General features: G+C 37.5%; 1 protein-coding gene across 2 annotated transcripts in view; it reads right to left on the bottom strand.

Moving 5' to 3' along the window:
* Positions 1 to 19,826, bottom strand: part of pawr (PRKC, apoptosis, WT1, regulator) — a 73,452-nt gene extending 53,626 nt beyond the window's left edge. Inside the window, exons 1-2 of one of the 2 annotated variants that reach the window (XM_065268436.2) lie at positions 19,739 to 19,826; positions 18,862 to 19,453 (exon numbers count right to left, since the gene is read on the bottom strand). In XM_065268436.2, the coding sequence (XP_065124508.1) occupies positions 18,862 to 19,329 (468 nt within the window). In that variant the 5' untranslated portion in view covers positions 19,330 to 19,453; positions 19,739 to 19,826. Of the gene's footprint in view, positions 1 to 18,861 lie in introns of both variants that reach the window. The other variant, XM_073814004.1, reaches the window with a different exon arrangement.

Genomic DNA, 19,826 nt, shown 5'->3' with positions numbered 1-19,826 from the left:
CATTGGGTGATAAAATAAAAAATAGTTTAAAAACAGCCAGTAGTCATGGCCAATATATCCTGTCAATCAAAAGAGAACAGGAAAATGAAATGAAGTTGAGCTCTGTGTATAGAAAATGTAAAAAAACATCACTAATTTAATGTTCAACATTAATGGTCATTATGTATCATTGTGTATAACATTAAGAAAATTTAATTTTCAGAATTTAGTTAATAAAAAAGTTAACATAAACTATCGGTATTGGCATTGCTATCACAGCACATATCAGTCATCAGGCATTACATTCTGCCCAATTCATAGTAATAGTAATGCTCAGTGACGTTATATCTATCTTTGGTCATACTTAACTCTTGACGTAACTTTTAGTTTGCTAATAAATATAGGATTGGAATGCTAATCTCTATCTACACCCATCAAGATCTCTAGACACAAATCCACCACAATTGCATTACTGAGACCATACAGTCCAATCTATATTAAATCTCTCTAATTTTCAAAGCACATGACAATAATGTTTATTATTATGTGTCTAAATAAGAGAAACACATATTGGAAGAAAAGGAAAAGCTAACAGTAAAGTCACTTTTAAATCTAATGTACATTTTATTCAATATCACAAAAGGGTTCACAGAGCAGATTAGGAAAAATCAAAGGAAAGGAGTATCAATAAAGGTGTGTTCATACTAAAAAGCAATTTTCTACAAAAAGCTACCAGAAGCTTTCATGTATTTTTCAAAAATGGTGGCAATCTGAACAGACAAGAGCGACAGCAACTGATGAAAATGCAACAATTCATGCCAAGTTCAATACGAATATTTACAAAACAATAAACAAACGGACTGTGCTGGTAACTGCATATGGGAGTGCAAACAGTGAAACTCGTGTGATTCATTTCTTGATACAGCTGAATACTGCTGTCAAGTGGTAGAACTGCCAACTACCAACCAAAATAACACAGTCTGTGACCTCCAGCCATTTGTTGGTGTAAACGCCCCTGATTTAATCTGGATTATGACATCACAGGCACAGCATCCCTGAGGGAATGGCACGCTCTCCTTTCAAAGTCTCTGAAACCGTTACTAAACTTGCCTCTCTCAAGTCTCTTCAAGGAAACGCTGCATTAATGTGCAATAAAAATGCCAGAAAAAATAAATAAAAAAAGAAAGAAAAAATCTCAGGATGCCAGTTTGGGCCAAGTAATATGTTTGTTTTTCATGAGAAAACCACATTGTGTCTGACCAATTCCCTCTGAGGGACACAAGAACCCTGTTTCCCAAAACAATAACCCTTGTGGAGCTACTGCAGAATTGCTGTCGGTATTCCCATGTCTACCAGTCTGCCACCCAGATACAGCTCATCCACCATATCACACAGAGAAGTTAGATGTTAAAGAATACATCTTAATTTTAGAGGTTAAGAAAATATTCAGACAAATCTTCATGATTTTACATTTCCTTTGGTGTGTAAATGTGTGTTAGTACATGTTAATGATATGCAAAGTTACAAATCCCAAAGCAAGTTATCGTCAACTGACATTTCTTTTCTTGGACTATGAACGCAAGGATTGTATAGCAACAGTTAACTTTCCAAGCCAGTTGATATGACTCGATGCACATTGTCATAATTTCGCCAGCTATTGACTTGCAGCCTGTAAGTAGAGATGTAACAATTACTGGCTTAATGGGTAACATAATAAAAATGTCCACCGGTTATGTATAACAGCATTATTTTTGTGGCCATGGGCCACTAAAATTAAATCCAAAAAAAATTTCACTTTTAGGAAAATGTAGTACTGATGCATGTTTACTTAATATTTCTTTAGACAGATTCATCTATACTTTTCATTTTTCACTAAATTATGTTTTCAGTTGAGATTAAATATCCTTTTTATCCACAATTGCTGTGTGCGCAGGACATGCACGTCGTGCAGCTAAATCCTGGGTCCTAAAGTGCACCCCATTTCTCACAACATACACAGACAGATAACTTGCTGGTTTGCCCTGTGTCTATACCAGGGCTCCAGACTGCCACCAAATGGGGGCATTTTGCCACCAAAATTTGAGAGTGTGCCACTGAATTTTACATCCAGTCACACATGTGCGACCCGTAAATTTGACCTTTTTTTGTGATGTGACACTGAATTTAAAACAGCACATTGTACTTTCTGCATCTATCAAATTATTTATAAGTAAAACAGTGTAAATAAGTAGAAATGTGAATATTTGGTTAGCATGTTGATTCAGGGTGTGTGCCCCTAAATTTTCTGGTTGCGCCCCTAAAATTTTCAGTTGGGGCCACTGTGCTTCTAGTGAAAAAAGTTAGTGTCCCTGTATACGAAAATCTAATTCACTTGTGTTTAATCTGAACTGTATGAACATTTATCTCACGACCCCAAATGTGCTATGAATAATGTTATTAAAGTTTTAGTATCCTTACCTTACCAATCTGTTACGTTCTGCTCAACCCGCACTGGCAAAGTTGATCGTTCGGCTCTGTCATCAGCATTTTCTGGATTAGATTCGGCCTCGTATTGATAAGGTAGTAAAGAATATATTAACTCTAATCTTCTAAATATGGTAAGGAGCGCCACATTTCCAGCACTTGCTTGATGTATCCAGCCAATCACAAGGCACTGGATAACTTGCCACGCTTCTTTAAGCATAAAAACACATTGCATTATACCAAATATACAAAATAACCTTCTTTTTAGCACTGTAATAGGGGCTCTTTAAGTCATGGATGAAATCTAAAAAGTGTGGGAGCTAGTGGGTTTGGCAGACTTGCCTTTGGGTTAGCTACTAATAATATTTGATTGGAGAGCAATAGATGAAAAAAAAAACTGGCCAAAGAACAGTGTAACCAAAAACTATCCCACTATCCCAATCTTAAATGGAAATCAGTTTAAAAATCACCTTAAAATCACTAATGGCCAGAAAATCATCATGCGTTTCATAACATGGAACTATTTGGCTTGTCTGCAAATCAAAATGCTGGAATTTCCAGTTCCAAAGCATGTGGTTAAGTACGTCAGCACATAAAAACTGAAGTCCAACAAAATACATCTTATCGAGTTACGCCGCCACTCTACAAATCACAGCAGGACAATAAAAACATTCAAATTTAAAAGAAAGGCAATCTGGGTATTTTTATCAAAGCTACACATAATGGAGCAAAGAAACAAAGGAGTAATATGAGTTAATATTTTAGTCCTGTCAGTTATCAATGCATTCGGGTGTAAACACGTTTGTCAGATTATTGTGACTAAGGCTCGGTAAGCAAAGAACCGATTTAATTAACGGATAAAATCACGCAGTGCTTGGGGTTTCCAAACAAACTGGTAATGAACACAGTTAATCATACCGTATCTTCACCCTTTTGAAATGAAGAAACATTAATATTTATAGATATTACCTTATTTATTGCAATTCTCATATAAAACATGATTAGAAAGACTGCAATCGAAACAAATCCGAAGTTCACCATTACATTTTCCATTCTACCATCCAAGAACATTTTGCACGGTTGCTAGAGAAATGCTAAGTGGTTTCTAGGTTGCTACTTGCTGGCTGATAAAATAGATTAAAGTCCCTGACATTTTTGTATCTAGATGAAGGATTTTTTATTTGTTTAATGTAGAATGAGTTATTTGCCAACCTTATTATGCAGGGTCATGGATTTGAACAAAAGCGCAACTCTAAATGTGAGCATTAACAACAGTAATTCATTGCCTAAGCAAGCACCACTATCTAAAAAAACAAACACACTGGAAAAACCCATCAGAAACTATTTTTATGAAGATCTCCACAGGGAGTGGTTGTGCTTTGACCAGGAATAAAAACATGAAAAGATGGTTCAAGTGTAATGTTTTCTCACTTTGAGACATTTGAGTTTCCCATTTCCAGGTTGGAAGATCTCATGCGGAGCACATGCACCAACACGCCATGCAAAGAAAATGAAGGGCAACTTCCAACATGCAGGTCAATGCCTAAATAGTAATTATGCGAGAGAAATTAAGTAGGCGGAAGAGAAAAGTGGGCGTAACAAAATGGGGAAAGGGGAGAGAAAGAGAGTGGAAGACACTGACAGAGAATGAGAGTAGGGTGTGATGGGAACTAAACTATGCTCCAGGCATGATGAAGCAGTAGAAACTGTTGTGGGTTTCCTTTTGGGTTCTTTAAGATTAAATACTAAAGCAGTAGGTTTCATTTATTATCAGGAAGATTTTATACTAGTTTTCCCAACTCTGCATTAGAACCACAGGGCTGGGCTCAGATTTTTTTTAAGAAACAATAAACAAGAGCAAGAGGGTGCTTTTGTTTATGTGACTGCAGTAGTTAGAGTAGATGTAATCTTAAATCTGTAAAAGCAAAAAATGCATTATTTTGCTGTCATATCAGATTTTTTTACAATCTATATCTTCAAAAGCCAAATTATTTTGGAAACATGGCGTTTGAATGCTTTGTTAACTCAACAATCGCTACTCATATCTCATAATATACACACACAACAGTATATCAGTGTTTTGTCAACTAACACAATGACGCACAACAGTACAATAAATTTTAAGTGTTTTGTCAGCAAATGATGTCAGTATCACATGTCAAATATACAATATTGAAAAAAAAACATTGCGAGATATCAACCATCCCTTTATTAGATTTTTTTGTACGACATAACTTTCATGCTGAATAAAAGAATTGAAGGTGCCTTTGCCCTCCAGGCCTTAGAGATATAGGCCTATTTCCACAAAAATAAAAGTAAAGCTTTTAATATATTAGCCACATATATAAGACAACATCCATACTTACTTTACTTAGATTAAAATTAACAAATAGATTTAGCTGTGATCAAGGCTCACACTGTATACAAAATCATCCTGAGGTTTGCAAAATATTATCCAAGCAGGTGAAATGCGGCACAAAGGTTTTCCACTGCTGCCAGGAAACAACAATAAAATTGCACAAAGTGCAGAAAGTGAATGTTGACAATGCACCTGCGCACCGGGCGAGACGAAGAGCATTCCGTGTGCCTTTTCAGATTTGGGGCAGTGTTAATCGGTGGTTTGGGCTAAGACCGTTAGAGCATGCTTTGCCCTTCAAACTGGGGGCTTTTGTGTATAGTGCCCATTGTGTTCCAACATTAGCAGACAGAGAGGCATGAGTCACCTTCAAATCATGTCTGGGTATTACCTACCCTATCCAATCAGAACGCTGGGAGAGGTGAAGACCGAGCACCTCCGCAGCAATGTGCGCAACACAACTCCTCGTCGGCATGGTAACGCTCAAAGGGGCATAGCTGAGGTGAAGCTGAACTGCGAATTTCTGTAATTTAAACAAAGCACTTAAAGTGTATATGTAGCTGGTTTTCCTGTGGTGTGCTGTGGAAATGGTTCCTACAGGGACGCACAGGATATTCGGATAGGTTGCGCTAACAATACAGTATGTTAGATAGATGTGTGTCTAAAGCCCATTTAATGGTTACAATAACTTTAGACACAAAATAATCCACAAACACTTCCTAGTGAATCCTCAACTAAACTAACAACATGTTAGACTACTGTACCAAATGCTTAAATGATCAAGAAAAAAACTAAACCCCTTAAAATTCCAATGTACTGTGGGAGGGACAATGCATTATTTGACAGAAAACTTTATCAAATACAACAACTCAAAAACAAAAAGCTAAACATGTCACATATCTTTGGAAAGTAAAAATTCTTGTGATTTGAATGATGTAAAACCTTTTAAGATATAATCAACACAACAGGTACAGTGTGGGTCCTTTTTAGGCATTTTTAAAGTGAACACAAATAAAGTGATTCGTAATCATCTGACTAATAATAATAACAACATTTACTTATTCTAAAAGTGACATTTTTTTAAAAGTCACTGTTATGACATGTCATTTCTATTATAACAAACAGAGATTTGTAATGTAAATAGGGCCAGATATCGCTCCAGTAATAAAATAAGTATTTTTCCATGAATAAAGTTAATGTCCTAACATCTAGATGAAGTACATAAGGTCACCTGACTAACATCAGACACAACAGTAAACTTTAACCTCATTTACACAGCACTTTGGTCCCAGAAAATTTCCTTTGGTGTGAACACAAACACGTTCTGTAAATGTTCTTGGATCGTTCCCGTAAATGTTACCTAGTAACATTGCCGTTACAATTACAGAAACATTCTGTGTGAACTAATGGCAGAAACAATGCCGTAAGGGGCACGCTGTAGTAAAGACGCGCTTGCTATAGCAACAAGAAGTTTTCGTTCAGCTCTTTGACAAAGGATTAACATTCACAACAACAAATGTCTGCAAACTGGGTTAAAACGGAGGAGCTTCTTACTGTCTGTGCTAAAGCCGAGAACATTCACTACATAACAGAAAAATGCACGCATGTGTTTTGGCAAGAGAGATCATGGATAATAAGCAAACTTTAGACGCTGTGAAAAAAACCTAACAAGTGCAGGAGTTTAAATACGGGTCTTTACGGATCATTACGGCATGTGTGTAAAGGCATGTAAAGATTCCGGAAAATAATTGGCAGTGTGAATGAACCAAAATCAAACAGTCCTGGAAAAATCCTGGACGCATGTGTGTATTTTTCATAATCTCTGTGTAAAAAGGGCTTGTGACAGTGAAATCCAGCCATTTTAACTAGACATAGCTAAGAGTTTATGACAAAGTTCTTAGTCTTGTTTCTAATTGGGAACAACAATTAAACATTTAGACTGGATAGCTACAAGATGGGCAGACAAGAATAAATAGTTTGTCTGCTATTGGATCCTTGTATAACCTTCAAAGTAAACAGAGAACCTGGGGTGGGAGGAGGTGGAAATGAAAATCTTGGAAGAGAAAAGCAGAAGGAAGCCTTTAGGATCAATACGAACATGATGAAAATTCAAGATGAAAATCTGTGCTGTAAAAACAGGGCATTGCAACAGTTGTGTATCACTTAAAATGCTTGCCTGTCATTCCAGAAAAAACGGCTAGAGTCAGTTCATGGAATCATTAACTTTAAAAACAAAACCTGCCAGGCAAGCTAAACAGTTGTGAATAAAAACTTTAAATAACCAGTTCAAGACTGTTGAGTTTACAATAAATTAGAAAATCATTAGGCGACTTTGAATAGCAGATAGAAATTCTTCTTGTGTGAACTATGCCTTTTTTCATATGCAGTTAACTACATACAGGTAGGAATGTCAACACAAATGACAACAAAGCAGAAACAACGCCCAATCTGGATAGTCAACCACGTCAATCACTAAAGAAACATGCCAATCCCGGGTGCAATGCTTGTTGCATGCCTGGCTCTGTGATCCCAATCTAGCTAGCATTTGCAAAAAGGTTAGTTAAGGTAGCAACATATCTATATAAAATAAATATATAATTAATCTATAACATTTAACCTTAATCATTTAATAAGTTAACAAGTCCTAGAAAAAGATGACAAACACTAAAATACATTTTCCGAAGAGACCAAATCTGAATACAACAGCTAATACGATTGGAAGGAATCGTGACAAATATAACAATTCAATTATTTTACAATTTAGAAAAAGATTTGGATAAGAAATTTGTATTCATAGCCTTTGGATGTTTAAATTTTAACTTCATTTTCTAAGTTAAAGAAACAAAATATGTTTTAATATGATATTTTTATAGCGAATTTTAAAAAAACAAACACACATCAGGAATGAGCTTCATGCAATTAATAATTGGTCCAAATTATTCATTAAAAACATAATAAAAATCTATTTATGCAGCATTACTCCGAATTATACATTAAATTATACAATGTTTAGCTTTATGTGTAAGGACAACAGGGCAGTGACTGTCAAGTACAACATACCATAGTTAGACAAGATAAAATGAGTAACTTAGTACGCAGCATTTGGTTCAGTAAGCAATTCGTTAAGTAATACATAAGTGATTGGGATTCATTTAAAAGAATCGATTCAAAAGATTAATTCGAAACAATCAACAATCGGACTAGATATTCATGCTCTACATGGATTTAATAGACACGCAAAGACACTACTGAATCACCATAGGGACACACTACTTATTTAGTCTGCTATTCTACAGTATACACGTTTAAGAATTGTTAACAGCACCAAAATTCAATCAGTTCAAGTATTTTCTGATTAAAAAGTCTCCTTTCAACCTTTATGAATGAATGAATCAAAATTCTGAACCATGCTGGAATCTGGGCATGTTTGGTGTGTCAAGGTCAACAGAGAGCATGATTGGGTCCATACTGCAAGATAAATACTACTAGAGAAAGTGGCAGCGAGAGTCAAAGTTACCAAAACAGGTGGGAGACAGTTCATGAAAATGCAAACCACCAAGTTGCTTCGATATAATTAGTTTTCATGAAGCAATGTTAGAATCAGTATTTAATTGTACTGTCAACACAACCCTGTAGGGAAGGGCTTACCTGTCACGTATGACCATAAACAGCATTCAGCCCTGGGCGTGTAAACATTATCAACATTCTTTGACCAGATGGCACAGTTGTTTTGTTTGGTTGACATACTGTTTCTAAAGCAACTTGGTTAATCTGCAGCATAAATGTAATACTACTGATATTCCAAGCTGTGACGTATAGTTGCCACGTTAAACTGACGTCCATGCGTCTCAGACTAAATGTGTGCACTCTCCAACAAAGAACTGAAAATCAATCATTGGGAACAAAGTGTTTTCTTATGTTTGGTGTCTTTGGAGTCCTCTGACTTACACCTTCTAGAAGGCCTGAGGATTTGAAGGTGTTGAGAGGGAAGTTGACCCCCTAACCCCTCTCATCTTTCAGAATCTAGAGGTTAACAGGAATTGCCTGAACAGGGGCCATGAAACAAACTCTTACACTGAGATGAAAGGCATATTCAAGCAGTTGGCTAATCATGTGGTAAGGCCTGGGTAAATAAAGGTGAATGCCACCAGTATAGAAACCGATAGCAAGGGTAATAATTCACAAACAAAAGCCAAAATCCGGCAGAACTCCAGCCAATCGGATGACTCTGATAAGACACCAAAGAGAAAGCATTCAGTGATGCAATAAGGTCAACCAAACTGAGGACCACTGAAACTGTTAAAAGGTTAGGATGATTTTCACAACATTGTAGTCTTCAATGAAATAAGTGTGCAACTTTTGTTTAGATTCTTGTTTTTAAAATACAACCCCATGGCTTTTGTTCTTTGATATACTTGTTCGTACAACTAATGCATATGGTTTGTTCACTTGATGTTGTTCCAGATGTTGTATTTGCCAACTACATTCCAAAGCTGTCACTACTTTCTGTTTAAGGGTTTTCCTTTGATGTTTTCCCCCATATGGATCAATGGATATCTCTAAAGTTGGCTTTATACTTTTGCGTCGATTGTTCGAGTAGCCTATGGCGTAGCCTGACGCGCACCTCTCCCATAATGTTACAATGCGTCAATGCTACGCATATTAGCGTCGATTTCCAAGTTAAGAAGCTATATTTAACAACTCAGGTTGGAACAAATTAGGGATGGGCATTTATCTAATTTTTTTATTTCAATTAATCCATAGGTCTGAAAAAGGAGTACTTGATTAACTGGGGACGGGGCAATCAAAGGGGCGGGGCGTATACGTCATGGTGAAAATGAAAATATTTTTATTAAAAACACTCCAATAAATCTTAATTTTGAAGAAACTATGACAGAACAATGAACACATACTAGATTCTTAATTAATTAAATGTTTTAACAGAAACCTCTAACAGGAAAAGATGCGTGATGAAGTGAAACCAAAGGGTTAATAAACACAAACTGAAGCGCTTTCTATATGAGTCACTCTACATAATATTAAGCTTTTATACAACATAAATGGATTATACAACATATATTTGCACAAAAAGTTTTAACTAAGTTAAGTACAGAAAGTTTAAAGGGAAATTCCGCCTTGAAATGATCCTAGGGTTAATAACAAACGTGTACCGAGTTCGACCGTTCACTGGAGTTTGTTTTCATGTTAGTCTAACGTGACCAGTGTTATTGCTAAACGCAAATTAGCATGTTATGGTAGCCTTCGGGGCATCAGTGCATTAAAAACGAAATCGCTATGTCTATACTACTAATAATGCTCAAAATAACCCCACACTTACACTGTAGCACAATGAGGGTCTCTATATGTAAACCGAAGCATTGAGAACTTTGCAAGTGTACAGGCAGTTTATTAAAAATAAACACTTACCGTTCACGTCTGGATCACATATCCATGCGGGCGCCATCTTGGGAAAACTAAACTCTCGCGTGAAACGTTGTTGCCCGTTGTTGTGGAACAGGTGTTGTGCTTTCACGCGAGAGTTCAGTTTTCCCAAGATGGCGCCCGCATGGATATGTGATCCAGACGTGAACGGTAAGTGTTTGTTTTTAATAAACTGCCTGTACACTTGCAAAGTTCTCAATGCTTCGGTTTACATATAGAGACCCTCATTGTGCTACAGTGTAAGTGTGGGGTTATTTTGAGCATTATTAGTAGTATAGACATAGCGATTTCGTTTTTAATGCACTGATGCCCCGAAGGCTACCATAACATGCTAATTTGCGTTTAGCAATAACACTGGTCACGTTAGACTAACATGAAAACAAACTCCAGTGAACGGTCGAACTCGGTACACGTTTGTTATTAACCCTAGGATCATTTCAAGGCGGAATTTCCCTTTAACTCCCGTTGTGGAAGTGCACAGTAACAGCGCGCTTTAAACACCTCCAGTCAAAGCACAAGCTTCATAACATTAACCAGCTTTAAGTCTTTTGATATCATTTTAGCGATTAGCTGTGTCGTGTCGTCCCCTTACCTGTTCTCAGTCAAGATGTAATGTTAATGCTCGTATGGCTCTCTGGTATCTCTTGACATTTGATGTTTAAATATAAGATGATAATCCATTGAACTTTTGACGGTGCTGTACATTTTGCACCTGACCGACTGGATTTCCGAAAATCACAGCATCCTTTTAAACCATAGTGCCTCAATGATGTGAGGTGTGGCCGGCTTCACTCTGTCGTTAACGGCACATAACGTTAAGTAACATTGTTTGAAATTTAACTTGTCCAGTCAGACAACTAATTTTCTCTTACACTTGTCCTTTAAAAAAATCCACTTGTCCCGGACAAGCGGACAAGCCTTAATGTCGAGCCCTGCATATAAACAAACATCAACATCATGATTCACATGCTTCATAGCTGAGACACCATCATCATTAATGATGTAAAGCTTAAAGACGGGGTGCACAATCTCTGAAAGCCAATGTTGACATTTGAAGTCACCTAAACAAACGCCCCTACCCCGATAGAATATGGACATTTTTTTGATAGACCTGTCCCACACATACACAACCTAGGCAACGATGTTGGTTAGTAGACACACCCCTTACTGCTGATTGGCTACAAGTGTGTTTTGCTACTCGGCCCGACTCCTGTTTCCAAAGCGTTTTTCAAAAACCGTGCACCCCGCATTTAAAGTTGACAAATCTTTAAGTATATAAATATATACAGTGGTTAGTTTTTTGATAGCGACACACTTAAAACATTCTTTAAAGCTGTTAAAGAGTAACATTATTCACAAAAGAAAAACAGGTTTACTTAAATGCCCCAATTGTTGGCGCATTTGGTAACAAAGTGCAGCAACAAGCAAACATGTGTTAAGATCAATATCTTGAGTTGTACAATAACTATGAAGATATGACAACAGGAAACAAAACATGGGAATTCAAAACCACAATGACAAACTCTTGGATATACTGACAAGAAACAAACTGATTTTATATTTCCTGAAATACAGAGTGACGCTTGTCTACACAAAAGTCTACCTCAGGGGGTTGTGAATGGTTTATGGGTGATTCTATGGATGTTAGTAAGATCTGACAACAGGCCTCTTATATTCTGGCTCAGGTCCCTCCCTTACTGCAAGTCTGTTATTTTTTTATTTATAAGGTGACACTGTTTTGAGACTCTTAAATACCAACTTGTCAGCATGTTTCAGTCTGCAAGATCTACTGAGAAGCTGAAAGAGAAAACAGACACAGAGATAATGACAGACAGAGGGAAAGAGATCAGAGCATGATAGCATCAAACAAAAAAGATGGAAGGCATAAGGGAAAAGAGCTTTTTTCCTGTTGTGTAATGGTGAACGTAAGCAAACAGGCTAATGCCTAATCACGCAGAGTGGCCTGGTTTTACCATTGACTCATACTTAGTGGCCTGCCGAAAGGAATGCTCACAAACAACTATCAGCCAAATCCACTGCATTTTATAATCAATGTTTTTGCTCGCACACAATCAAAGCTAAAAGCCAGGCATGAGAGGATATAATCACTGTGTGACAAAATGTGGTTCTAACATCTTACTTTTTTTGGTGAATTGGCATCACTTTTACATTGTTCTACAATTATTTTTGTGGTTGCCTCTTAAAAACAGATTGAATAAGATTTTCCATTGTGATTTTCATATAAATCACACAATCAAGCTCAAGAGCATGCACATTATTTTTGCAACCTTAGGGTATTTATAACTGCCACCTGCTAAAAACAGGTTGGAAAACCAAGTAAAGTGTTAATGCCAAAGTATCAACACTTAAAGTTTTTTACTTGTTCTACACAGAGCCGTAGTTCACAAAGAAGCTAGGCAAAATCGCATAGATTATCGTGTCGATTTTCCTCGATTATGAATGCCATTTTGCCTACTGATGAAACACGCTTGAGAATCGTAGGCGATATTTTTGCACAGCCCTATCCCCTTCTGACATCACAAGGGGAGTCAAAATTCAATAACCTATTTTTTCACATGCTTGCAGAGAATGGTTTACAAAAACTGGGTTGATCCTTTTCACATTTTCTACTGTAGGTTGAAACAAGCACTGGGGACCCAATTATAGCACTTAAACATGGAAAAAGTCTGAATTTTCATTACATGTCCCCTTAAACGTCTTCATTTTTAAGATTGTAGCATTATTCTCTCCCTGCTTCGTATCTTTGTTTGTGATCTATCCTTGCAGTGATTATTAAATGTTTATCTTTTTAAATTGGAGAGTCCCAAGTACAACTCCCCCCACTGACACCACAGGTTTTGATAATGAACGAAGCATCTGCTCTTCAACACACAAATACAGTAGATAAGAGCAGGACCATACAACTGGAGCAACAGGTCACACAGTTCAGCGTCTATGTGGAGGCTGTTTAACATTAATCAGTGACTGACGTTTCAGTCTGGAGTACGCGTCACTGGGCCAGTGATGAAGCGCGGAGATATTTCTCGAGCAAACAAAAAGTGCAAATCCTAACACGCAATGCTGGAAAGAGCTATTAATAGAGTTTACATCTATAACACGTCTGACACCACTGAGGAAAACTGATAAATAACACACGACTACCCGGCTTCCACAAGTTTGCTTGTTTCACACTCACGTACAGTGACCATTGCAAGAATACAATATATTCATTAAAGTAATCGACATGGCATAATGACATACAATGTTTTCATGGCCTTATTTGTTTAAAGACTTATGGTACTGTACCTGTATATGTTAAAAATTATTTTTAGAAAAAAAAGAACTTTTTTCAACATATTTATTTCTATTTTTTCTTTAAAATGTTACTGAAATTGATGACACAAAATAAAGATAAATGAGCGAATAAGAGCTCAGATTATAACTCCAATATTTTTTAAAAAGCATCCCAGAGTGAAACCGCAACAAGTTGGTTAATAAAATGCTAAGAGGAAGAAGGTGACAACATTAAAGGCTCTATAATATTTATTTTTGTATATACATCTGTCCTAGATTATACATGTGGACATGTGGCCCTAAACTTTTGACCATTAGCGTAACAAACAAGGAACAACATAAAATAAGATTTAAAGTGAGTCTTTCTCCACAGGGTTCCCACACCTTAGTTAACTTCAAATTCAAAGACATCTTAAGGACTTTCTGTGGAGACACATTTCAAGTGAGAGCAAGGTTACATTGAGTTACCTTTTAAGATACATTGTTAAAGTTCCCTTTCGAGGGAACTTGCGCTGCATCACTGCGGTGACACTTTGGTGATGCCTCCAGGGGTAAGAGTGTCTGAATGTGTATCAAATTCAACCAATGGTGAAGCTTAACGACAAAGACAGGGTGACGCGGGAGCCAGGAAGTATTTCGCTATCTGAAATATTGCCAAAAACAGGGATGCAGGAAGAACGGCAGGGGAGAAGCAGCATCTCGTTCCCTTCTGAGAGATCAACAGTTACATACGTAACCCGAGACATTTTGCGTGTCAAACACAACTATGCAAAAAAGCATTTTGGTATGAATCAACATTTGCATACAGAAGATAGAAGCATAAGGTGAACAGTTAAGCATGTGTGCTTAAAAAGTCTAGAACTTTTATTATTATTATACTACACTACACAGGGAATAATAAGGATTTTATTATGGATCTTGTTTTCTGGAAAAAAAACTGTGGGTGAAAGAAACTGTGGGTGGGTACGGCACAGTAGATAAGACACACGCCTTTGGTGTGAGAGACCTGGGTTCGAATCCACTGTGACACACCATTGTGTCCCTGAGCAAGACACTTAACCCCTAGTTGCTCCAGAAGCATGCGACCTCTGACATATATAGCAATTGTAAGTCGCTTTGGATAAAAGCGTCAACTAAATGAATAAGTAAGTTTTGCATAAAATAGATTCAAGCAATTTCAATTACCAGTATCTATGCATGTATATTTTCAAAAACCTTTCCAGGGCCTTGAATTTTCTTCCCCAGATTCACAAACTTTCAAGGATTTTAAGGACCCGTGGGATCCCTGTCTCCATCACATTTGAAAAGACTGAACAACTACATAAAATGAAGTGTAATCTGAGAAGTTTAGCTTCTCAAAGGGCCGGAGCGAGACCCTTTCATTGCATTCCAGCTTTGGATTATTGCTGATTTGGTCTGACAGTTAAATGGATGGTAGTACCTCACGCTTCAACTGTTGAGCAGCACATTAACAAAGATGGACATCCGAGGGACCTTCCCGGAGCAGGAAAGGAATTACGGTAAGAGTCCAGCAGCCTATTTTATTGAGTCACGACCTCATTTTTCAAAGCTCCCCTTCCAGCTTCCTGTAACGCCTAATTAATGGCATTACACCTTGCACGGAGAATGCAGGAATGCTGTGTATCTGATACAAATATCAACGGCCACACATGGTAACAAATAAATTCAGGAATGTCCCTGTTGAAAGGATTACCAAAAATACTTCACTATGGTTGGTGTACAGCCTGGAATGTTCTGAAAACAAAAGAAGAAAAAGCAGAGGGACCAGCTAATAACTGGTTGCTTACCTTGCTTAACCATGACTGAATCCCAAAGGTATTTCTAGTGTTGATGTGACCGTGTTTGGAAAAAGTTGTAAATCATGCTTATTTAGGCAGGAAAGCTTAATTCCAAAATGTCAATAAATTGTCATAGAAATGCAGTAAAACTTTAGATTTGTTTACATTGTGCAACACTGGCTTACAAAAATGCTTTTTTTAACCTAATAATAACCACTAAAAATAAGCTGATGTTTAACCACAGGTTTTAAACAGAAGAGAAGAGCTGTAAAAGAAAAGTGATGGTTTATTGGAGTGTTAACAAAAGTATTCAGACTGCCTTTAGTCCTGATTTGCTTGTTCGAGGGCCATGTTTGGTTAACCAGACCTCTGCAGGTCACTAGAAGCAGAAGATAAGAGATTGCTAAGGGAGGACTGTTTCCCGTCTATATATGACTGTTACTTCCCACTGCAGAACATTTGCCAGTTTCCTTTTCATCTACAAAAATCTGCACCAAAGTGATGAAAATTATGATTTTAGGGAATTCACATGACAGCTCCACAACAAATTGACAAAGGTCAATATAAACAGTAAAGTTTGCGTACTTGCCCCATCACAGCATGTATACTAGCTTCAGATGTGCAAATCTTACTCGCATAGGAAGAAAAACAAACTGGCTCACTACAGCTTGCAACTCTTTAGCCTTATCTAATCAAAGTTGCGAATTTCAACCAGATGGACTAAATAAAGAAGGGACACAGTGTAAAATGTTCCCATGCTGAGGCAACCATATCCAGGTTCTGCCTAGATTCATAAAATGCCACAAAGCACATAAAAGATGAAAATGCAGCTGGCTAAGCCGAATTTGTCAGATGAGATCGAAACAGTTCATGAACAGTTCGAGATTCAGCCAAATCTAAACACTTCAGAATTAAAACAAACTTCACAGTGACTCGCACTAGATAGCCAAGAAATGTTTTTGGTTGTTATGACTGGTGATGTGGACTTTGGGATTCATACCTACAACAAAAGCAGTGTGGATTAATATACATACACAGACAGCTGAATATCTTCAAGGTAGCTAAAAAGGATTGTTCCTCTTCAAAGTTGAAAACAGAGATATACATTTCTTCTCAAAACTGAGGACGAATTACTCGTAGAGGGAGTTCCAGACATGCTTTACGGAGGTTATCGGCCCCATCAAAATAACAGTGTGAAACAAAGTTTTGGTTTTGGGCGGATAGCCGGGTTCCACAAGGGTCCCATAAATCACAGAGAGCTGCTAAATGCACACGGTCCAACAATATACCCCATAAACCAACAACCACAGAAGGAAGTAGAAAGAACCACCAAACATTCACAACACAACTACACTCTCAGAAAGAATGGTACAAAGCTGTCACTGGGACAGCACATTTCCAAAAAGTATACCTGTGCACCATTAAAGAGTGCATATTAGTACATCAAAAGGTACATACTGGTACCACATATATAGGCATATATGTACTTATTTGGACCTTTTAAACTGGTTATTTCCCAGTGACGGCTTTTGTACCACCTTTTTAAGAGCGTAGAAACATTAGGCATGTCTATGTATAAACAACCTTTATCAGCTTAAAACACAAGCATAATACAGGTGCATACACAAACACACACCTTATTTAGACACTTTGATCTGGACAGATCTCTCAAACTACATGTCATGCACCCTTGCTGATGTTTACTCCATGTCCAGCTGCAGGTCCAGCAAGATCACAGCGTATTATTAGTGTGTAATTACCCTCATATTTTCCAATAAACATTAACATTAAGACTTGGCCTGGACTCACTTCCCAAACTACTTTACCCTGACTCAGCACTGATAATTTAGACAGGATGTCTTTAGCCAAAGCAGACACAATAGTGGGCCTCCAACGGTTAATATCCGGAGGGCCGTGGAGCTGGGTGGTACACACTCACTCACAGCTACAGTAAGCACACTACAAAGTAAATAAGAAAGAAGCCAAAGGCATACTATGCTAACAGGGATTATAAGGTCATGTGAGGGGATGTGATGTGTTGATCGGCACATGATAGTGTGCTTCAGCTGGTGGATCAGTTGGCATGTTTTGGAAAATGTACTGTACTTTTTCCATACATACAAACATGGCTGATCACATGCTTGTGTTTTATAAAATGTGTTCTTGTTACTTTACAAACCAGTGTCTCAATAAATAAATTATTATAAACTGTTAACCATAAACTTATTGAAATCCACCCTTGGTTTTTGCAAGTGACACTTGGAGAAGATCGTGGAACTGTGTGGAACAAATTGTTCACATACATTACATAAGGTATGTGTGATCTATGAAGTGTAGTTTTATGTTGGATTTAATGATGACAGCTAGATTACAGAGCACACAATAAATCCACTTTGCTTATTCTACACAAGTGACGTAACTTGACTAGAGTTACAGTCTACATAAGCCAACCTAAAAATCACCTACAAAAAGCCATGCGTTTTGGAATAGTTATATTATTCTATTCTATTTTAGCCCAAACCTTGACTACAGTTGTGTCTACATAAGCAAACATGCCTGTAAAAATGTCAACTTAATACGCCAGTGGACCTGCAGAACACTTAAACAAAAATAACATGATGGTATCATAATGGCTTTCATTATGCACTCTCAGTATAATGGTACAAAAGCTGAGACATGACCTTTAATAAGGTCATAATATGTACTATTTAGGTATACATTTCGTAACAATATGTATCTTCGAGGTATTACCATGCAACCTTTAAGTACAAAGCTATACTTTTTGTCAATGTCAACCTTTGTACCTTTTCTCAGTGTGTTAATGGTATTATTTAAAGAACATGTTAAATGAGCCGTTGGGTGTGCATTATTTTCAATAATTCAAAAAGACCGGAGTCAATTATTCAATTATTGGAAAAAAAAACATGTTTTGGTTTCCAAATGTGAAGGGAGGTTTGGCAGCCGATTATTGTGCAAAATGAATTTATAAAATGTTAATGTCAGTTTAGATTTTGATACGCTTTAGGTTTGATTTAAAATCAGGTAATCTACCCATTTACTTTGCTTGTTATCACAAATAAACTACTCTAAAGTAACCGTTGCTATTGATTATTTGTGGAAGTGTACCGAAAGTTACGTTTGTTCCACAAAAGCCGTTTGTTTATGTTGTTACTGTTGAAACCATCGATACCACGATTACCACAGACATTGCTAAGATATTGCTCTAGTGGTTATTTGAAGACATTTGACAGGTCAGGTGTGCGTTTATCGAAAAATAATGCATAGCCATTGAACTTTTTCCAACCAATCAGAATAACGCATTCAACAGCCACGTGGTATAAAAACGTACACGCGTTTTCTTTTACATTTACCACAAGAAACACCATGGTATTACGATAGTATATGTTAGAAGGCTAAATATAGAGTATATGAATACAGAAAATATTTACTATCAGATTGTTACCATCAATACCGCCAATACGAAAATGAAATAATAACTAAGTTAAGGTAAGTTAACTTTAGACTCACCTCATTGGACGGTATGCTGACAACACCTGTCGACCTTCTCTTCTCTCTCAGCTTCCTTTTCTCAATCTGTCCTTTGCCTTTTCGGGCGCTGGGTCCTGAGCTTTTCTTTTCTTTGCTCTTGACGGGTGTTGGACTGTCTTTATCACTGTCATCTACACCGACCGGAGTCAAACAATCGGTCTGAGAAACTCCACTCAACTTCTCCGGCGTCTTCTTCACGTTTCCCACGGGCGGCTCGGGTGTCTTCGTCTCGTCCTCCGGCCGCCTCACGGCGGATGAAGAAGAGGACCGGGCAACAGGATACGAAGACGAAACGCAGTTAACCGGGCTGCCGTTGTTATTCAACTCGGTGGTTCGCCCGGTAGCAGCGGCGATGTCCCCGAGCAACTTCGCCCTCATCTTTTCACGCTTGGCTTTCCACTCCTCCAAAAAGTCCGTTGCGCTAGATTTAAATCCACCCGTTGCCATGATTTCCTTTAATAACGTTACTTATACAACGACCCTACTCGTTTTGAAATCACCAATTATATACTTGTTTACATCCGCCACATTCCTTTGAAGTATTTGGAGATTTTTTTAGAATAAACAGACTCTGAAACAAAGTAAAACGATTTTGTTGATAACACTTTTTTATAAAATATATTAAACAAGCTGTCACAACAAAAACATTAGTCACAAATTGCTTGTCGCGTGCACGTTTCGCGAAGTCAGTTAATGTTATACTACACAAGTTTCGTTCCCGTGTTCGTGTGTTGAAATTACCTCTTTAGTTCACTGACTGTTAAAAAAGTTCACCCAACTGTTATAAACTCGCGTCAGACAACCAGGAACTGTCAGGTAAATGTTATCTCAAACGAAAGTTTCCGATAAAGCTCACCTGTGTGCTCTTCAACGATCCTCAGAAGTTCAGGTGAACTGAAAGCTGGAATCAAACGGACAGGCGTACTGGAGCAACGAGTCCTGCC

The sequence above is a fragment of the Paramisgurnus dabryanus genome, chromosome 1, assembly GCF_030506205.2.
Source record: "Paramisgurnus dabryanus chromosome 1, PD_genome_1.1, whole genome shotgun sequence".
NCBI lineage: Eukaryota > Metazoa > Chordata > Actinopteri > Cypriniformes > Cobitidae > Paramisgurnus > Paramisgurnus dabryanus.
The sequence above is the reverse complement of the archived record's forward strand: the minus strand, read 5'-3'. Positions and strand labels throughout refer to the sequence as shown.